We start from the raw sequence: 22,035 nt of genomic DNA, 5'->3' as shown, positions 1-22,035 counted from the left end.
TAAAACATTAATTTTGGGCTGGGGAGATAGCTCAGTTGGTAGAGTGCTCGCTTTGCAAGCACTAAGGCCCTGAGTTCAATCCCCAGCACTGCAAAAAAACAAAACAAAACAAAAAAAACATTAATTTTATGTAGTTCAATAGTAGAATGAAAAAGAGAAGTGCTTTTTAAGCTGTTTATACCTTTTTGGTACACTGACATCTTTTCGTAAAGTTATGAATATTACTTGAAGTCAATTTCATAGAACATTACTTCTGGGAACTGATTGTACAAATTATAAGAAAAGTTTAGAGAAGCAGAAATCACTGAAGATTGAAAAAGTCAACAAAGACCACATAAAAGATAAACCTTAATCGTTAAAGGACTGGGTAGGTGAGAAGTAGAAATAAGATAAAGGCTTTCCAAGTGAGCATAATAACACGAACAAATGCACGATGACAGGAAATAAAAGAGAGGTGTGATATAAGAGTGTGGTGTAAAGAAACATTGACTAGAACAGAACTTTCCCTGGTATTTTCATAAATGCCTTCTGAGAAGAAATTATCATTCTTGCTAAAAAGTATAAAACATTCTGGATGAATTTTAATAAGCTTAGGAAAGCTCTTCTGGGACTTAATTTATCTACCTACTCAGCTGACAGTCAAGAGTCTAAAGAGTTTTAACCAAATATTCTTCTCTTGCTTTCTCTAACCATTCTTGCTTTATTATAAATGTCTCCAACAAGAAAGTTGAACTGGCCTGCTTCATTTTCATCTCACAGTAAGCCTGAAATAAAACTTTCACATATACTCATAACTCATATAACTCATATACTCATTGTCAAGCTTTTTGACAATGTAAAAATTAATATAATTATCAAATCAAAGAGTTGTATCAAAATCACAATTCTTCTTGGAATTCTCAGTTATTTTTAATACAGATCTACATTTTCATTCTGCAGTGAGCACTGCCTAAAAAGTAGCTGATCCTGGACCCAGCACAGTTTTTGAAATATTCCTGCCAACGTTGCATAACCTGAATTTGACCATGACGAAACATCCACAAAACCAAATTGGTGGGTACTCTGAAAAAGCAGTAGCCTGCACTCTTCAACAGAGCTTAGTTCATAAAAGTCACTGGAAGATCAAGGAACTGTTTCATGTTGGAGGAGACCAGAGACTCATGACAAGAAACTGCCATGCAGGCTTCTATGTTGGGTCCTTTAGCTGTAAAGGGTGTCATTGGGATAATGAGTGAAACTTGAGTGGGGTCTGACGATGACATGGCAGTGACAAATCAGTGTTCATTTCCCCACCCTGGAACTTCTAGGCATGAGTTCCTGTGAGACTGCAAATGTCACATGCCCATGAAGCCAGTCCATCTGTGATCTTAATGCTGCATCTCATCAGATGGCTAGTGATTCTGCTTTGTGCATTACTGAGGGTGTTAACTTTGATCACTTGCTTTAGGTGGATATGCCAGGCCTTTCCACCATGATCTTTCTCCTGTGCAGTTACTTAAATACTGAAAGAAATTGCTATGGTTTGGATGATGTGAGGTGTCCCCCAAAAGCTCATGTGTGAGACAGTACAAGATGGTTCAAAGGAGAAATGATTGGGTTGTGAGAGTCTTAACCCAATCAGTGATTTAATCCTGATAGGGATTAACCTCATGGTAACTTAAGTGGTGGGTGTGGCTGAAGGAAATGGGGTATGGCTTCGGGTTTGTATTTGTATCTGGCAAGTGGAGTCTCTCTTAGCTTCCTAATCATGATGTGAGTTGCTTCCTTCTGCTACACTCTTCCTCCATGTTCAGCCTCACCTTGGGCCCTCAGGAATGGAGCTGGCCTTCAATGGATTCAGACCTTTGAAACTGTGAGCCCTCAAAGTTTTCCTCCTCTAAAAAAATAAATAAATAAAATAATAAATAAAAATTAAAAAATAAAAATAATAAAAATAAAAATAAATCACAATTCTTTAGTCAGAAGGAATGTAACCAAAATAAAAACAAGAAAGGCTAAGAATTTTCACATTGGAAGGAAAAAAAAAATCTAATAAAAGAAAAATAATAGATCCTGAAAGTCCAAGGAGGATAAAAGGAGTTAAGAAACAAGTGGTTTGCTTTAGGGAGAGTATATTATAATTTATTTTACAATAAATCAAGACAATATTTTGAAGAACAGCAGCACTGTAGAGAATACAAAGAAGCTCAGAGCTGGGAAGAAAAGACTTTAAGATGTTTTTCTAGGTATTAAGATTAGATTCTTACTAGGGATTGAACCCAGGGCCTTGTGTATGCTAAGTACACACTCCATCACTGAGTCATATCTCCAGCCCCTCAAAATACATTCTTTTTTTCCCCCAAAGAATATTGATATTTATTTGAAAACAGAACATTGCAATGGCAATAGCAGAGCCATACTAGTATTGCATGTGCCATAAGAACTATGGGAATATTCAAAGCAGCTGAGGCAAGGGGAAGTTTTTAAGGACAAAAATGAGAATCACATTGGCTATTTTGAAATAGTAATCTCTGGTCACACTGATTAATAACAGTGTATCAGTCTGAGTTTGAACAGAAGCTGCTGAGCAAAAGTCCTTGCAGAAGTACTCTTTACATATATATACATGCATTTTGAGTAGAATGCACTGAAAATACATTCTTACTAGTACACCAACTGCATCACTATAGTATGCTGATTTTAAGTCCTTTGGTTACAGACCAAGGAGTGGGACAGCTGGGTCAAATGGTGGTTCCATTCTAGGTTTTCTAAGGAATATCCATACTGCTTTCCAGAGTGGTTACACCAATTTGCAACCCCACCAGCAATGCAATGTATGAGTGTACCTTTCTTGCCCACATCCTTGATAACAGGCCAAATGATTTCTCTAATAAGTGGATGATGATACAAAACGGGGGTTGGGGGGAGGCAAGAATGGAGGAAGGATGGATAGTATAGAGGAAAATGAGGGGAGGGGAGAGGGTGGGGGAAGGAAAGATAATAGAATGAGACAAACATCATTACCCTATGTACATGTATGATTACGCAAATGATATGACTCTACTTCGTGTACAACCAGAGACGAAAGTTGTACCTCATTTGTGTACAATGAATAAAAAAAAAATAGTATACGAACTGGTTGACATTCAGTAGTTACATGGTATAAAGGGCAAGGACAAGTACATCTTAAGTACATACCAAATGTCAGGAAAAAAATATAATTTCCCCATAATATTAAGGTAAGAAGCAGAATGTTGAAACAGACAGAGACATAAAGAACCAAGTTTTGTTTCTGATTTTGTGATGAGGTCTTGATATGTTGCCTAGGCTGTTTTTGTTTCCATTGAGCCACACACCAGCCCTTTTTTAAATTTTTCATTTTGAGACAGTCTTGCTAAGTTGCTAAGGCTGGCTTTGACTTTGTGATCCTCCTGCCTTGGCCTCCCAAGTTGCTAGGACTACAAGCGTGCTCCACTCACTGTTCCTGGCACCCAGGCTGGTTTTGAACTTGTGGGTTCAAGTGATCCTCCCACCTCAGTCTCCCAAGTAGCTAGGACCACAGGTACCACACCGAGTAAAAGCCAAGATTTTGTTTTTATATATTAGCTCATAGAGATTTCTAGAAAATATGCCTAAGAATTTAATATCATCAATATGGTCTCTCCTAATAATTTTAGGATAAATGATTGGGATTTAAATTTTTTTAAAAATTATTTTCACTGATTTATTGATACATTTTAAGTGAAAGAGTGAACAAAATTAAATCTAAATTTAAAACATAATAGAGCTCCTGATGATCACTAAATACTTACGATGGTCGATCCTCAAGAATCAAGGCAGTGGTAGAAAGTGGCTCAAATTCAAAATTCTTTCGTCTTGAAGACTGAGGTGGTGGTTTACAGGTCCTCCCTGTTCGTGCTTCATATTCCTATAGTACATGAGATATAGTTTATGTACAGATTTTCAGTTCATATTATTAAATCTGTAACATTAAAGACATTATGTTATAATAAAAACTATATACAAGTCATACATTTATTTGGTAAAAATATCAGGGAGATAAAAAAATGTCATTATTTTCCTGAAGCAACCTAAATTATGAATTTGTTTTACATACAAAGTATCAAAGTGTGTAAGGAGAAGGAAAGACAGAAATATACTCAATTAGGAAAGGATTTAAGGACGTGCTTTTTATTATCTTCTATAGTATCAAATATCCAAATCCAGCTTTCAATAATCTATAAGCAGATAAATCTATTTTTTAAGCTTTATTTAGTCAGTTCAGCAATGGAAATGTTGAGATAGAATACAGACAATTCTGTTGTAATACTTTGAAGAGCTTTCTCCAAGGTAACATTGAACCTCAAATAAAATGGTGGTTTTAGATTGTTAACCCTCTGTTGCATCTAACTACTACTTACTCTATATTTTATACTTTACCAACACATCTTATCCAAATATATGGCCCCAAACTCTCGTCAAACAATTAACTAGAACTAAGAAACTCTCGTCAAACAATTAACTAGAACTAAGAAACTTTCTATAATGTTTCTCTAATTCATTGAAACTGATAATCCTATTAAAGAATTTGACATAATATGCTCTTTATTTTCTTTAGTGGTACTGCGTATTGAATCCACAGTCACTTTACTAGTGAGCTACATCCCCAGACTCCCCCTTTATGTTTTGAAAAAGGATCTCGAGCTAAATTGAAGAGGCTGGCCCCAAACTTACAGTCCTCCTGCCTCAGCCTCCCAAGTCACTAGGATTACAGGCATGCACCATCAAGCCTGGCCTTTTTTCCCCCTAATAAGTGATGGTATTTATTCTCGGCATACAAGATTTTGTTTTTGTTTTTGGCAGAGCTGGGATCAAACCCAGGATCTCATGTGTTCTAGCCAAGTGCTCTATCACAAAGTCACATCCCCAGTCCCATAATGAGTTCTTTTTTTTTTTTAATTGTAAACAAATGGGATACATGCTGTTTCTCTGTTTGTACATGGAAACATGGCCATAATATGTTCTTGATGGATTCGTTTAAAATTTTCCATTTAAGCATTCTTTCATAAACATTCACAACTTTATGAAATTTATTTGCCAAAGATTAGTAACAAATTTACTAGCTTGTAATTGACAGAACCCACAGTTTCCCCTTTCTAAAAAAACCAAGTGAGCATCTGATCAGCAACAAGTACCAATTATATTTTCATGAAATTCACAAAGATTACTCAATGATTTTATGAGTGACACAAGTTGACTAGATCTTTGAGAAGACATTAATTTATACAAAGAAAATTAAATGGCTTAAAATGGTCAGATGTTTCACTTATTAGGGGCTTAACCACCATGACCTATAATTAATTTTATTCTAGTATAACATTGTCTCCATCTCTAGTATTACAACTCAAAGATTATTTCTCCCTACTGAATCAGACGATTACAAAATGTGAACTGATGGTTCTATTCCTCTTAAAAATTTGGTGATACTGAACCCTAATCTTATTTGAGATAAAATGTTTTTAAATGACCTATGTTTTCTTAGGAATTCTCTATAAACTTCAGCTTATTTCGGGATTCTAGACACTGTTTATAAAGGATTGTATCACTGTTTAACACTCACCTTTAGTTCTGCATCTCTGTCAAATACTAAGTCTATACTCAATTAATCTGAGAGTTCCCTTGCATAAGTGTACTGAGATTTCTCCTTTCTCAAATTATTTAACATATGTGCCCAGGTTTATGAACACCTATTAGCCTTTCAGAGTCAAAAGTCATCAGGTCACTTTTTTTTTGGTCTTTTAAAATTTTCTTTCCTAACATCCAGGATATAATCCTAATGTTCAATGTTTCTTTTTTTCTTTACCAATTTCAGAGTAATAGATTATTATTCTGCTATTAATACAGGATTTGTTAAAATTCAAATTTTGTATAATTTAATAGTATTTTATTTTCCTACACTGTGACTCAGTTTCACTGAATTCAAAGCATATTATCCAATAAAGCATTTTCCATGCAAACAAGTGCCAAATGCATACAAAGCAAATCGAACTTCTAAATCAATATATTAATAGCAACTAGTACTGATTGACACTATGTATCATGCACTGTGAACACTTAGCACATTTAATACTTAAGCAACCCTATCAGACACCTCAAATAAAGGAAAATGGGTATAAAAGGTGTACACTTACTTGCTAAAGGTCATATGTAGCAGGCAGACTAGCTCCAGTGCCTGGCTTTCAAATATCTACTATCTTGTTATATTAACAGTGAGGTAGCCATTTATGACAATTAACAAGAAAGAGATTGACAGAAATCATTCAGTGAAAGACTCGGGAACTGGGTCTATGAGGTATAGATGAATGGTAGAGCACTTGCTCTACCATGTGTGAGGGTTCAAACCCCAGCACCAAAACAAAAGAAGAAGAAGAGGAAGAGGAGGAGGAAGAGGAGGAGGGGGAGGAGGAAAAGAAAGAAAAAAAGGGAAAGGACTCAAAGCTCAGAGATATGAATCAGGCTGGCAATACCTGAAACACTGATCCATCTAAATATTACAAAGAGACCACCAGGCAGTATGTGTGTTTTCTGTAAGATGTAATGTGAGACACCCATCACCAATTCCTGAAATACTGCCAAAAAAATTAAACAAATATCATTAAGCCTATAGAGGTATGCTCTCCACTAGCGAGCCAAAAGAAATAACCAAATTAACTCATACATATTCTGTATAAATGCACAGAAAAACATGAAATAATTAATTTATTAATAGGTTCGCCCCTAAAAAGGTTGGACTAGAAATCAAGAGCATTTGTTTAACTTATTCAGTACTGTTGAACATTAGTTACAACAAAAAAAATATGATGTACTGTGTGAGAGATCACTCAGGCTGGTAACAGACAAAGTTTAAATAAAGAGGTGGCATCAGAACAGAGCAAAAAAGGATAAATGTTATTTAAATACATAGAAAATATTGAAAAGGAATCAGCAAGGGGGAACAACCAAAGACATAGGTCAGGAAAACACATTAATCCCACTGAATAGGAAAAATGGAAAATAAGGTTGGAAAGGAATAGGTTAAATAATGGAGCTTTTCACTGGCAAAAATATTTAGACTTCATGAACAAATTGGAGGAAAAAAATGAAAGTTTGGGAAAAGCCAAGCTTTGATAAAAGCAGTCTTTCATAAAAAATTAACAATGTAAGTACGTATTTAATGTAGAATGCAACTCAAGTGAAGCAGCTAGAATATCATTTATGTATCTGCCTAAAGAATGACTTTGTAGAGAACAGCCACTCAAATATTTTTCACATGAAAGAAGTTGAATTGTACCATTTCCCAACATACATGCTTACAAAACAATGCTGTAAATTTCTAGAGGACAATAATTTAAAACTTAAAAACATGGTATTAATCCATTCTTATTTGATGGTATAGATTTCTACACCTTGAGTAGATCAAGTATTTGATGAACAAATTATTAAAGATGTCATTCTAAGGTGATTAGAATTGTGAATTGTTTCAGAAACAGCAAAATATCACATATCAATAATTTCAAAATTGATTACTATTTATTAACTGAGATTTTTTTATTACAAAAAACAGAAAATCCAACTCAAACAGGTGAATTCATCAGGTTTTAGAACAAATATTCTATACAGTTAGTTAACTTTGGAATCTGTTTGACTAAGGTTTATGAGCACCAGTCTTTGATTCTTTACTACTGTCTCAGGAATGCACTCTACCATATGATTTGAATATATAATTAAACATTTAAGTAAGTATTTCATTTTCATCTACATTCCTAAAAGTTATATAAACAAAGGAAGGGGACTTTGGGTGTGGTAGAACACATGTCTACCATGTGCAAGGACTGGATCCCCAGCATTGAAAAAAAATTCTTTTCTTCAGAAAGAAAGTACAGACTTCTACTTAGTGAACTGGGTAATTCACACCAGCTTTCTCACTGAAGACAACATCTGCCATTCCTGACAAAGGGGATACAAACAAGGTAAGTCTAATGATCATAACTACTGTGGGGTCTGGCAAAAATTCTAGTGGAATTGTGATTACAAGGCAAGTGCTTTGCTGCTGAGCTACATTCACCCCAACCCTCACTTTTTTTATGTATGTGGCTCTTAATCTTGTCTTTTCTCTTTTGGAACTAGGGGTTCAACGCAGGGCTTTGCAAATTAGAGGCAAATGCTTTGCTGCTGAGCTACATCCCAGCCCTCTGGGAGCAATTCTGAACATCAGGTTGGAAGTGGAAACCCAAACAAAGCTAGCTGTTCCTTTGAAAAGGAAAAGGGTACTAGAATTTTTGACACAGAATAGCAGGGGAAAAAGTCCTCCACTAAGAAAGAGCACCAGATAATGATCTAGCAGTCCTATTCAGCCTTTTATCTGAATACCAACCAATGCATGTATAAAGTGAAAGACTACAAAGCTGGGGGAAAAAAAATTCTGGGGAAAGAATAATTATTGGGGATCTGTAACCAAACAGATCTCAGAGCTCATGCAGGGCTAAGAATTATTCACATTGCCAATAACCAGAATGGAAAGTCATCACTGAATACATAGACATTGAAGAGAAACCCTCCAGAAGGTCTGTTTGTTGGATACCAGATATTGTAAATTTTAGATTGCTGAATGCTAAATAATGCATGACTTTATTCTGTCCAGCAGTAAAGTTGCATGTGTAGCTGTATGAATCTTTTATGGCTTATATTATGAACATTTTTTTTTTTAGTTCAGGTTGAGAATAACTTTCTTTAGAACTAATTTACCCCACAACTAAGAAACTGTCAATAAGTTTACTTTCTTTTGCACTGTTTTTTCTACAATTAACAACCTCCAATAAAAATTTCAGACCTTGAATATTAGAAATTACAGAATTATCATGAATTTAAGAATAAAGCAGTAGAAACTATTCAAAATTAAGCACAGAAAGAGAATATATTGGAAAAGTACAAGCAGAATTTTAGAGAGTAATATAAAGTAGCATAAAGCATGTGTAGCTGCAGCTGGGGAGAAAAATAGTTGAGGAAATAATGGCTGAAATTTTTCTAACTTTTGTGATAACTATATCTGCAGACCCAAGAAATTAACCAAAGTCTAATCAGAATACAGATAAAACCACACCAAAGGACATATTTTGGTTTTAAATAGTCAACTTTCTCTAAAAATTAAATTAAACATTTGATTTCATAATCAAATTGATGAAAGCATTTTAAAAAGAAAACCTTAGAAGAGGAAAAAAGTAATTATATAAAAAGAACTAAATGTGAAAATGACTACGAACTTCTCTGAAATCATGCAAGTCAAAAAGTAATACAACAAACTGGTGCGACCACTCTGGAAGGCAGTACGGACATTCCTCAGAAAACTTGGAATGGAACCACCATTTGACAGTTATCCCAGACCTTAGCATACACCTAAAGGACTTAAAATTAGCATACTATAGTGACTTGGTCACATCAATGTTTATAGCAGCTCAATTCACAAGAACTAAGCTATGGAACCAACCTACATGCCCTTCAACAGATGAATGAATTAAAAAAATACATATGATGGAATATTACTCAGTTATAAAGAAGAATGGAATTATGGCACTTGCTGGTAAATAAATGGAACTGGAGGCTATCATGCTAAGTAAAATAAGCTAATCCCCTAAAACCAAAGGCCAAATGTTCTTGCTGATATGCTGAAGCTAATACGCAATAAGGTGTGGAGAGGGAAGAACACAGTTCATTGGATTAGACAAAGGGGAATGAAAGAAAGAGGGGGTAATAGGAATAGGGAAGACAGTAGAATGAATCAGACATAACTTTCTTATGTTCATATATGAATATGCAACCAGTATAACTCCACATTATGTACAACCACAAGAATGGGAAGTTATACTCCATGTATGTATAATATGTCAAAATGCAATCTACTGTCATGTATGTCTAAAAAGAACAAATAAAAAAAACTTTTAAAAATGCAATAGAAAAATCTTAAAATTCCTGAAGGGGAAGGGGGAAATAACACCAAACCTGTTGACAGAATCTTATACCAAGAGAAAATATCTTTCAAACATGAATGTGAAATAAAAGTATTTTCAGACAAGTAAAAGCTAAGATAACTTTTTTTCTGCAGCAGGGTACTGTGGATTGAACTCAGGGGTGCTTTCCCATTGAGCTATATCCCCAGCCATTTATTTAAATTATTATTTTTTATCTAGAGACAGGGTCTCACTATGATGATGAGGCTGGCTTTGACTCACGATCCTCCTGCTTCAGCTTCCTGAGCCACTGGGATTACAGGCATGTGCCACCATGCTGGGCAGCTAAGAGAAGTTATTGTCTGTAGATATGCAAGATATTTTAAGGGAAATTCTTCAGGCAGAAAAAGTGAATCACATGGAAATGTGAAATTTACATGAAGAAACATAAATAACAAAAATAATAAGTATGGATAAACATATTTTACTCATTTTAATTTTTAGAGAAATTTGACTATTTAAAACCAAAATATGTAATTATACTATGAAGTCTAGAGAACAAAAATCAGAAGAGAGATAATGGCAGTATACTATTGTTAAGTTCTTATAATACACTTGAGTGCTTTAATATTATTTGAAGGTAGACTGTAATAAATCTTTGGGGAATACTGGGAATTGAACCCAGGGCCTCACGAATGAGTCATGTGTGCTCTACCACTGAGCTAGCTACATGTACCTCAGACTTTTTTATTTTGAAAAAGGGTTACCCAGGATGGCCTCAAACTTGCAATCCTCCTGCCTCAACAATCTGAGTAATTGGAGTTACAGGCCTGTGCCAATGAACCTGGTTAGACTGTAATGAATTAAAGATAAAAATCTTAGATCCTTGTGTAACTGTTATCAATGTGTAATCAGAGGATCCATGTGTCTGGGAGATACATTTATGGGGTCTGCAAAGTCAGAATGATATTCCAAATGACAAAGAAAAAATCTTCTTTGAATTGAATGAAAATGCAGAGACTACTTCCTAACTCATTTAATAAAGCCAATATTATAGTAACAAAACCAAAGACATTACCAAAAAAAAAAAAAAAAATAGAACTCTATTGACCATTATCTCTCATGAACAAAAATGCAAAGATCCTCAACAAAACATTAGCAAACTAAATTCAACAATGTATATAAGAATTATACACCACAGTCAAGTGGGATTTACCCCAGTTATACAAAGTAACCTAATCAATTAGTGTAATTTATCACATCAATAAGCTAATGAAGGAAAAAAATACATGGTCATAAGAATAAGATGCAAAAAAAAGCATCTGACAAAATCCAATACTCATTCATGATAAACACTCTCAACAAAGTAGGTATAGAATGAACTTCCTTAACTCGATTTAAAATATTCTACAAAAAAATCCCTTGCAGTTAGCATTATACTCAATAGTGACACTAAAAGTTTTCTCACAAAGATCAAGAATAAACAAAATGTCTCCTCTCACCAACACTTTTAAACATTGTTCTGAAATCCCTGGCTAATGCAGTAAAACAAGAAGAGGAAATAAAAGTTTATACTAGTTGGGAAGGAAGAAATAAACTGCTTTTGTTCATAGATGATATGTCACCCATGGAAAAAGTCCAAAAGAATCAATGACAACAACAAAATTCCTGGAAATAAAGCAATTACACCAAAGTTACAGGATACAAGTTCAACGTACACGAATCAGTCACTTGTATCAGAAAAATGATACAGGTATAAATCTCACACTCACACTCACACACACACACACACACACACACAAATACATACTACATCCCATGGGAAAACTACGAAATTGATAAAAGATACTAAAAAGAACTACATAAATGGAGAGAGATTCCATGTTTATGGATACAAAGGCTCAATCTTGTCAAGACGTAAATTCTTCACAAATTGGTCTATACATTCAACACAATTTCAGAGAAAATCTAAGCAAGTTACTCTGTGAATGACACTCTGATTATAAACTTTAGAGAGTCAAACACCCTGAATAGCCAACTTATGAATGAGAAAATAAGTCAAGAGGACTGACACTACCCAAATTCAAGACTTATAAAACTACAATAATCAAGACAGTGTAGCACTGGTTAAAGGACAGACAAAGGTCAATGGAACAGAACATAGATCCCAGAAATAAACCCACATAAATATAGCCAAATGATCTTTTACAAAGGGCAAAGACAATACAAAGGAAGTAGGTCACTGGAGGTGTACCCAAAAAGGGGAAATGGGTATCCCAATTTCTTTCTCACTCTGCTTTCTAACTCAAAGGTTAGGTCTCATTTTTATTTATATATCAAGAACTTAAACAATGTATACTGTATTATACACAGTCAATATTTGTTAAATAAATTATGTATTCATTAAAATGAAAGCCAGATGATCTTAAAGAAGAATCCAGGATGAGTTTAAAAATTTTGTTCTTCAGGTTCTGCTAAAGGAAAGGCCTAGAGTTTACAAACGTTGAGGTCACACCCTGAGTTGCTAGCACATTCCACCACATTCTGATGATTTCTGTTCTATACCTGAAGAGATATACAAGAAAGAAGGTATAGTAGGAACCTTTAAATATTTCTTAAAGAAGTAAATATGGGGATTGGGAAGAAGAAAGAACAAATAGTAGATTTTCTCCCAAGAAATAAAGAGGAAGAATAAAAAAGTAAAATAGCCTAATATATACACTAATATCCATGTACTGACTTGATTGAAGGTTTAGTGAACAATGGGAATACTACCCTTGAAGGGTTAGTGTTAAACCACATTAGTAAGTAACCCTCCATTCCTATATGCTGTAAACAGTTTATAGAGAGCCAGAAGAATGTTTCAGGAACAAAAGAAACTCTCCATGTTTCTAAGACCTCAATGCCATATCTGGCAGGGCATGGTGGTACACACCTATTCCCAGTGACCCAGGAGGCTGAGGCAGGAGGATTGCAAGTTTGAGGCCAGTCTTAGTAATTTAGCAAGATTCTGCCTCAAAATAAAAATTAGGGGCTGGAGAGAGAGCTCAGTTGGTAGAGTGTTTGCTTTATAAGCACAAGGCCCTGGGTTCGATCCCCAGCACCCAAAAAAAAAAATTAAAAAATAAAAATTAAAAAGGACTGGGGATAGCTCAGTGGTATACATAGTACCTCTGAGTTCAATTCTCAGTACCATTAAAAAAAAAAAAAAAAATCTGTCCAAGATAAAAGAACTCTCTAACACCACTTCATTCAAGCTAGGGAAAATATGCTTGGAGTCAAGAGAGTATAGCCAATTATGATACCTTTGCTGATCCTAAATTTTATTTTAGAATCAAATTAGGGGAGATAAAAACCATACCACATTTCCAATTTAACTGAAATCTTGGGCCTTTTTAAGGTGACACAAGATTAGGTAAATAAACACGAAAACAAAACATAAAGGGTGTATTACTTTTAGGGACTTTTAGCATTTCATTGCTTTCTGATATATACAGGAGAACCTCAGTAAACTTCATTTTGGCAGTTATTAGCATAATTTTGTTCATTTATTCTAATTTGAAGGCTAACATAATAAACAAAACTAAGATAAAGATAGAAAGAATCAAATTTTAAGTTTCATAATCAACTGCATGCATGTAATCAAACAACAGGTCCTCAGAGTATTTTCTAACTACAAATTATTTCTAAGTCTCTGTTTCTGATAATAGGAAAATATTTCCCTCAAAATTCTAGCCTAACATGAGGAAACTTAAATGTTTTGAATTCTGTCTTCTTTAATTAATTTAAGCTTCTCTTTTGAGATTGATACATCTCCACTGTCCCAGAAGCACAGGGCCAGAATTGTTACGAGTTCATCTCTCAATCTTCAGAACATACAAATTAACCTTTTTTGAAAGTTAATTTATTCATACGTAGGATATGCATAATTTATCAATTCTGAATAAAGAACACACATGGAGCTACAAAGGTAGTTATTCACTACCTTTCAAGGTGACAACAGATTAGGTAAAAAAAGGGGAAAACAAAACACGCAAGGGTATAATACTTTGAGGAACTTTTCAAGAATAAATTCTGAAAACAGTCCAGCCTCTCCACAATTTAACAATGATGAATAAAGCACTTTATTTTTGTAGGACTTAGCCAAATTTTACACCAAGAGCATAACCAATGAACTTATTTTCAAATATTATAATACTATAAACAAAAATAACATTAATAACCAGAAAAGTTAAACTCTAACACTTTCAAAGTGTTAACTATTACTCCCAGGGCACATATATGGTCGTCTATGTTAATGTTCTTAAAAGTTCAAAAGTTTCAAAATCAAAGGTTTAACTGAGGAGAATTCTACTTTTGGACAGACTGAAGTGCTCAGATTAAGAAATCAGTATCTTAAAAAAACCCTTTTTATTCTTGCCTGTCAAGTTGTATGAAAGTGATTTAACTACTCAACTAAAACTTAACTAACTCAGAATGGCATTTGTGCTGAAAACCTTGCACTGTCATCTAAGTACTACAATCTTGTTTTTATATGAAGGATACCAATATGAAAATAGTGTCTAACCCGAAAGAAATGATGTTCATTTTCTGCTGAAAGAATGTCAGTTTGGCATAAATAGCGTATACTCACTCTCCGATGTAATTGTTTTATAATTATATATAACATGGCTCATTTGAAATTATTCTCACTTGCAGTTTGAAGGTTAGAAAACAAACTATCTATATTCCAACTTTCTCTCAAAACCAAAAACCCAGGTCAACTGAATTAAAATATAACTGAAGTACTATTTATATTTAATAGATGCAATTTTTATCATGGCTCACCAACTGGTTCAAAAGGCCACAAGCAGGAATTTCATACCTGCAAGAGAACACGTGATAATCCTCAAAAAAATAATACCATAAATATTGTTGTGATTTGGGAATTGATCATAAAGTTAAATGCCAAACTTCAGTCAGTGTGACTTGGCTATCATCCTAAAATGTTTTTTATGTTTTTTTTATTGTTAACATTGAAAGAACTAAAATTGACCAGGCCTTTAATAAAATTTACCATAAGAATATTTTAAAAATGTATAACCAGCTTTCACTTAGAAATTTTGTGTATCTCTGAAAAGTTAAGTAAAACACAAATTTTATATAAAAATAAATATTATATATATGGTGATACATTGTTCTTAAAATAAACTGGAGAAAATTAGATATAATATCATATGTAAAAGTATACATATTTGAAAATAATTATACATGCTTTTAATACAAAAAATGAATTTTAAAAAGCCTAAAAAATGTGACAGGAAATGCAAATGAGGCACATTATCATTTAATGTTTTATATTTTATAAAGAAAATAAAATCATGTTATGCCATTAGTAATTAATAGAGAAAAGTTATATAAGCCAAATCTTACTTTCCTATTTACTGAGTGTATAATCTTATAGAGGTTTTCCATCAAAAATTTAAAAAAAGAATTCTGGCCCAATAATCATTATACTCATACTTTAGAATATAGCAAATTCTTTCTAAATACTTGCTTTAAAAATTATTGCACAATGAAATAATATTACCACTTTAATATCTAAATAAATCTTATGTTTTGCCACTCAAAAAGCAAGTGAGGCATATAGAAAGTTAAAAGGAATTTATTTTGACCTTAGTACTTTTAGCCCCTATTCATTTTTTCAGGCAGTTTTACACCTGAATTGTTAGCTACCTCTTTGTTTCCCACAGTCTTAACAGATAAAGACCCTACCTTAAAATATGACAGATTAGCATTCTTCATGACTTCACTGGTAATGTGTTCCTTTTTTAAACTTCAGATTCTAAACATATAAAATCCACTTGAAAGGAGTATATGATAAAGAATCTTAAATAAAGTTTTATATTTATAATATTTTACAGAATTCAAAGTTCAAAGCTGAGAAAGTGTTTTCAAGTTGGAACAGAGTCAAAGTTGCAAATTTACCCTTGCTATAAAGAAAAAAAATGCCCACTTTAAAAATGGCAATTGCAGGGAAGAAGACAGCAAAGTTAGACAAATGAGCAGCACAGAACTCACACCAGTAAGACTGAGAAAGCAGAAAGGGAGGGGCAGGAACATGCTCCGTCACACGATGAAAGCAATACATATGGAAAGGGGTCTGACTATCCATCGACAACAAGCAAGACAACAAACAAATATGAAAAATACACCAAAAATACAGACAACTGGAAAGTTCAAAAATTAAAATAAGTGGAGAAATTATCATCTGAAAGGTCCAGAGAAGGGGCTGTAGAGGATGGCAACCACATTTCAATTTCACTTCTTCTCATACAAATAACAGCGGTTTTTTTACCTGACCACTCATTAAATTTCATACAATATATATTTAAAAGAGAGAAATGTAAGGCCTTAGCTTCCCAAAATGAAAACAACAGAATATCACCAAAGAAAACAGTTATTCAACCAGTAAGTGACTTAGGGACTCATAGTAAGAAAATACTATAAATCGCCAAAAAGTCAATACCTTTATAATTTTCAATAGTAAGAATACTGTTTGGCCTCGAGAGGGCGAACTTGGTCTTCTGGAAAAATTCTAGACACCAGTTACTTTCAGACTTTAAAATAAAAAAGAGGAGGTAAAATTTAAGATGTCAAAATAGCAGAGGTTCCCAACCTTTGTTGGTTAACAAGTCCCTTAGTGTCTCGGTAAATTTTTTTTCCCTCAAGCTGGGATAGGACCCAGGACCTCGTGCCCTCAACCTGGGCTATATCCCCAGCCCTCAGCATTTTTTTAACAGCACCTCCTAAGTCAAAAGAAAGAATAATGGTTCTGTTTAATAAGTATTTAAATCCAAACAATCTAATAAGAATTAATATCTTACCACTAAGCAAACATTTAAAAGAAATATACATAAGTTCAAAGTTTTATTTCATTCTTAAATAACCAGAATAAATTACTAATGGGGTGTGTATGCCTATCATATACCATACAATTTCTCAAACTCTGAAATCAGATTATACACCATCACCCTTGTTTTCTGTCCCATACTAACTTCTATACAGTATTTGCTTTTTATCATAGTAACCTAAGAAAAACCAGTCACAAAGATATGATGCCACAAAAAAGCATGCAGTACCACTTAGTGTTGAAACTATGTACTTCTTCAGGTTACCAGTCTTCACCATATCTGACGGATGTGGAGTAACACTGAACTTACCATAAAAAGTAAATATCCCATGATTCCCCTGTGCGTAAACTGCTGCATACCAGGGTACCTGGTCAGTCTAGGAATGACAACACTCTAGTTTTACTCCCAGCAGTTAGATAAGCTTTTCACTATTTCAATTAGCTGTAAATAAAATTAACTACAATGTTTTTGGTTTTTTTTTTTTTTTTTTTTTTTTTTTTTTGTGGTGCTGGGGATTGAACCCAGGGTTTTGTGCTTGCAAGGCAAGCACTCTACTGACTAAGCTATCTCCCCAGCCCAAAATTAACTACAATGTTTTTAAACAATGTTATAAAAATTACTTCTCTATATTATTTCCTTAGACCAAATTTTTTTTTTCCAATTTGAATGATGATTATTGCCTTAATGTGATTCTTTTTATAGGTGTTGGCTATGTTAAATCTTGCAATTCAGGAGAAAAAACAGGAAATTCATTATGTATCTTGTTCTAAGCAACAACTTCTATGAAATTCAAAGCAATAACTTCTATGAATTCAAACTGATCCAGTTTAATTGATCCAGTACTGAGAAACACAAGTTCAGGAGTCAAATAAGATTTGAAAGTCTTAACAACTCAAAAATGTGGATATTAATATAACTATTAGAAGCACTGGTTTCTGAACTGCTAGAAACAGACTGTGTGGCAACTCTTTCCAAAAATCCTTATTTTAGACAGAACACTAGAAAAACGACAGAATTTGACCACATAATCTACTCAACTTTTGCTTTTTACTCTATCATCAGTTCACAGCTAGCAATATACATAAAATCTGTACAACTGGCAAATGTTATCAAGTGCAACTGGAAGTCAAAGTATCTGGTGAGAGTGATTGACTAAGTTTTTTTTAAGCTATCCAAAGAATAATTGGGAAAGAAAATCAATGTTCTGCTACTTTAAAGAATTATCACAACCATAAAATATAATCAGAATATTGTGGCCTTTTTTTAAAAAATAAGATTACTATAAATATCTATGATCCTAAAAGTTTGTATCTAGAAAAATAAAAATGAATGTGGTCATTAACAAAAAGAATGCTTAAAAATCTATGGTAAAGTATATAGTCATATATTAGTATTTACCTGCTGAATGATTCTGGAAGTTTTCTGAAGATTCTCTCTGGGAGGGACTTTACCAAATAATTTCCAACCAGGAGCACTATGGACAACCGATTTGAGTTCCTTTGTTCTTTTTGGGAAAAGGTTTCTGAAAAACAGAAAAGTTACATGAACTGTGTATTTTATAACCAGGGAACTATTAAATAGTAATTTTTAAATTATGTTTATTCCCAAAGAAAATGAAAAATACTCCTAAAGAAAATTATTTCTATTATTTACACTGCTATTTCTTAACCTAACAGGACTCAATTAAGAATACTGGTTTTTTGTCCGGTACAATGACGCACACCTGTCTATAATCCTAGCAGTTCGGGAAGCTGAGGCAGGAGGATCACAAGTTCAAAGCCAGCCTCACCAAAAGTGAGGTGCTAAGCAACTCAGTGAGGCCCTGCCCTTAAATAAAATACAAAATAGGGCTTGAGATATGGCTCAGTGGTCAAGTGTTCCTGAGTTCAATCCCTGGTACTCCCCAAAAATAATAATACCAGGTTTTCATAAAGAAGAATGGAATTATATCATTTGTATAAAAATGAATAGAACTTGAGAACATTAGGTTAAGCCAAAAAAGTCAAACTAAGAAAGTCAAGGGTCAGATAGTTTCTGTCATATGGAAACTAGAGAAGAAAAACTAAAAGGAAGATAGCAGAGTGGGGAGGTGGATCTCATGAAAATCAAAGGGAGATCAGAAGGGGAAAGGAACCTGGGGGAGGGAAGAAGGAAGGGAAAGGGGAAACACTGGGAATATTGGCCAAATTAGACTATTATATTGCATGTATTTACAAACATATAACAACAAATCTCACCATTATGTGCAATTATAATGCACCAATAAAAATATTGGTGTTATTTTATATTAGCATTTATATTAGAGTTATTAGAAGAATCATTAACAAAGATATTAAGGAGATACACAATTAAATAAAATGTAAATATTTGCTTTGAATTAACGATTCATATACTTGACAATAAAAGCCAAAAATATGAGAACAAAAAAAAAATTTAAAAGAACCTATATAAAAGGTTTGAAGAATTGTATAATATTTAAAAATAATGGTCCCTTTCAGTAATATTTTATGATTTATAATAAAAATGCATCTACTGATCCCCCACTGCTATATGTATATGTGTCCTAGGATAGCTACACACAAGAAAGTTTAGGGCAAGAGTCAGTACACAACCAAGAAAAGTATCTCTCGCTGAAAAAATCTAAATGAAAAACAAAAACAAACAAAAAAACCTTATACAATAATCAAGAATTTTACTTATATCAAACCCTAACCAACCAAATTAAGTACCTATCTGTGTATATAAGCCTAGATGATATTCAAACTATTTACCTATTAAAACAGTACAGCCATCAAGGACTAATTAGAAAAGGTACTGATGATTCCAATTAAATTATCAACCCTTTGTATAAACTATGATAAAAATGAACATTAAGAAAAATCTAAATTCACATATAGTTAAAAATTATTTGAATTCCCAAATAACTAGGGTTAGCTACACTCAAAATACCATATATATATCTTAAAAATACAATATAGTGATAATAAAGAAATATGTTTTTCTCTTTATTTGTTCTTTTTAGACATATGACAGTAAAGTATATTTTGACATATCATACATACATGAAGTATACTTATTCTAATTAGGATCCCATTCTTGCAGTTAGGATATATGTTTTTAATACATAATGTTAAGAAGACCCTACAAAATAATAATCAATATAAAAGGGGAAAAAAAGCATTCTCATTTCCCTTGTTGTGCAAAAGAAATTAAGAGATGACTCAAGAAGTAATTTCTATTTGAAATACTCTGGAGGTTTCATCTCAGAGACTATATATAGTGACTTAATTTTCTACTTCATAAGAATTCTAGGTGGGAGGTTTTTGACAATGAATATACTGAGGACCTGTAATACTTACAAGAAACACTTTCAAGATACAATTCATGGTCTATTAATTTAAACAATGTCTGATGTGTGTTTGCAATTTATCAATTCACTTCTTCTTAACTCCATATTTATCCTTCAATATATGCTCTGTGGGAACAAAATTCTTTTAAACCTTTCTCTTTTAAAAGAAATATGAAACTATTTGGTTTTCTAAGCAGAGGGTACCTTATTGAAGAAGAGAGATCTCATGTAGCTTCCAGCTGCTGCAGAGGGACAGTGGTATGGGTATGAGAACATTCAGTGGAATTCTGCTCAGCCTCAGGCCCAGACAATGTAGTCCCTCAGCAAGCCTGCAGCCTCAGCCTGGAGATGGCTTTCTTACCATACTCTTGTCATGAAAACTGACCCCACCAAAGGTTTTCTATGAGCACCAATGTGCCAATTCTCTCCAAAGGCCCCACACAGTCAACCTGTCCCTACCCCTCAACAGTCTCACCAAGTTATACTTCCTTTACAAGTCTTCACATGACCTGCCTATCTAGAAGATCTACCATCCATTCACATTAAAAAACCCAGGAGAAAATCTTGATTGCCATGGTTTATGCAAAGAATTATTGGATATGCCACCAAAAACATGATCCACAAAAGAAAATTTATGAAGTTGGTTTAATCAACTGAAAAACATCTGCATTTTAAAAGATATCACTGAGTCTAAATATCAGAATAGGAAGATGTAGAGGCCAGTTCCTCCAAAAAAGTAAAAACTGAACTAGAGAGAGTAACTGGAATAAACTACTTCAGAACTCTGGAACCTGATCAGACACTTTTTACAACCAGGGGCATGCTTGGTAAAGGGAAGGGCTACTGATCTTTCCTAAGTGAGAGACATGCACAAGGCAACAACCTTCCCCCATTCCTTAGACGCCTGCCTCTTGTGGCAATGGGAATAATCCATGTTTCTGGAGTGGCTAACTAGTACTGAGGGACAATAGGGTGATGTCCTTCAAAAACCTGGGGTTGGTTGAGAAGACAGCTCAGTAGAGTGCTTGCCTTGTAAGCACAAGGCCCTAGGTTCAATCCCCAGCACCTCAAAAACAAACAAACAAACAAAATCCCTGGGGTTGAGCATTTTGATTGGTCTGAAGTGCCTGAAGGGACTAGCACAGACATATCAGTTTCAGTCCTTTCCACAGTAGCAGCTTTCACTGTTGGTTTCTATCAAAACACCAAAAGAGGTAGATCCCTTTTTGTCCCCCTTTTTGGAGCAGACATTTAAAGAAATCTTTGTCAGGTCATTAAGAGAAATAATAGAACAGAATTTTTTTGTTTTTTGTTTTTTAGAATAAGTATGTCACATGCATTTGAGAAAAACATGTACTAAAGTATGATTTCAATTTACTACAGTATATTTCATTATAGTAAAGACATTAAAGGAATCAGGATACTTCTGTATCAGGATTACTTATCAACAGCAGTGCCTTTTCCCTGGATTTCAAAGCAATTTGGCATTAACAAGACTATGTCCCAAGGGGAAGAAACACAATCAGTGCCTATCTGTCCCTGAATGTCTCTGCTCTGCTTTCCAATGTTTTAGAAAGCCAATTTCTCCACAAAACTTAAGCACCTTTTATCATAAGATGGAAAGGAGTCAATTCTTCCTTCGTCTCATGTAAGACCAGAGGCCTCCTCCTAGGACTCTGTGACGAGTACCAAGTGTAACTGGCCCTCAGATTCAACCAATCATGGATTCAATACATTTGAAAAACATTGTCTGTATGAACATAGCATATTATTTCCACAGCATTTACATTGAATTGGGTGTCACTGGTAACTCAGAGATGATTTAAAGTAT

At 33.8% G+C, this 22,035-nt stretch overlaps 1 protein-coding gene across 1 annotated transcript in view; it reads right to left on the bottom strand.

Moving 5' to 3' along the window:
- Tbc1d12 (TBC1 domain family member 12) overlaps positions 1-22,035 on the bottom strand; it is an 82,604-nt gene that overhangs the window by 33,444 nt on the left and 27,125 nt on the right. The window contains exons 2-3 of the mRNA XM_047552881.1: positions 18,254-18,377; positions 3,792-3,907 (exon numbers count right to left, since the gene is read on the bottom strand). Coding sequence (XP_047408837.1) covers positions 3,792-3,907; positions 18,254-18,377 — 240 coding nt within the window. The remainder of the gene's footprint in view (positions 1-3,791; positions 3,908-18,253; positions 18,378-22,035) is intronic.

Source organism: Sciurus carolinensis, chromosome 5 (genome assembly GCF_902686445.1).
Source record: "Sciurus carolinensis chromosome 5, mSciCar1.2, whole genome shotgun sequence".
Classification (NCBI taxonomy): domain Eukaryota; kingdom Metazoa; phylum Chordata; class Mammalia; order Rodentia; family Sciuridae; genus Sciurus; species Sciurus carolinensis.
Note: the sequence above shows the minus strand (reverse complement) of the source record. Positions and strands in the feature narration are given on the sequence as shown.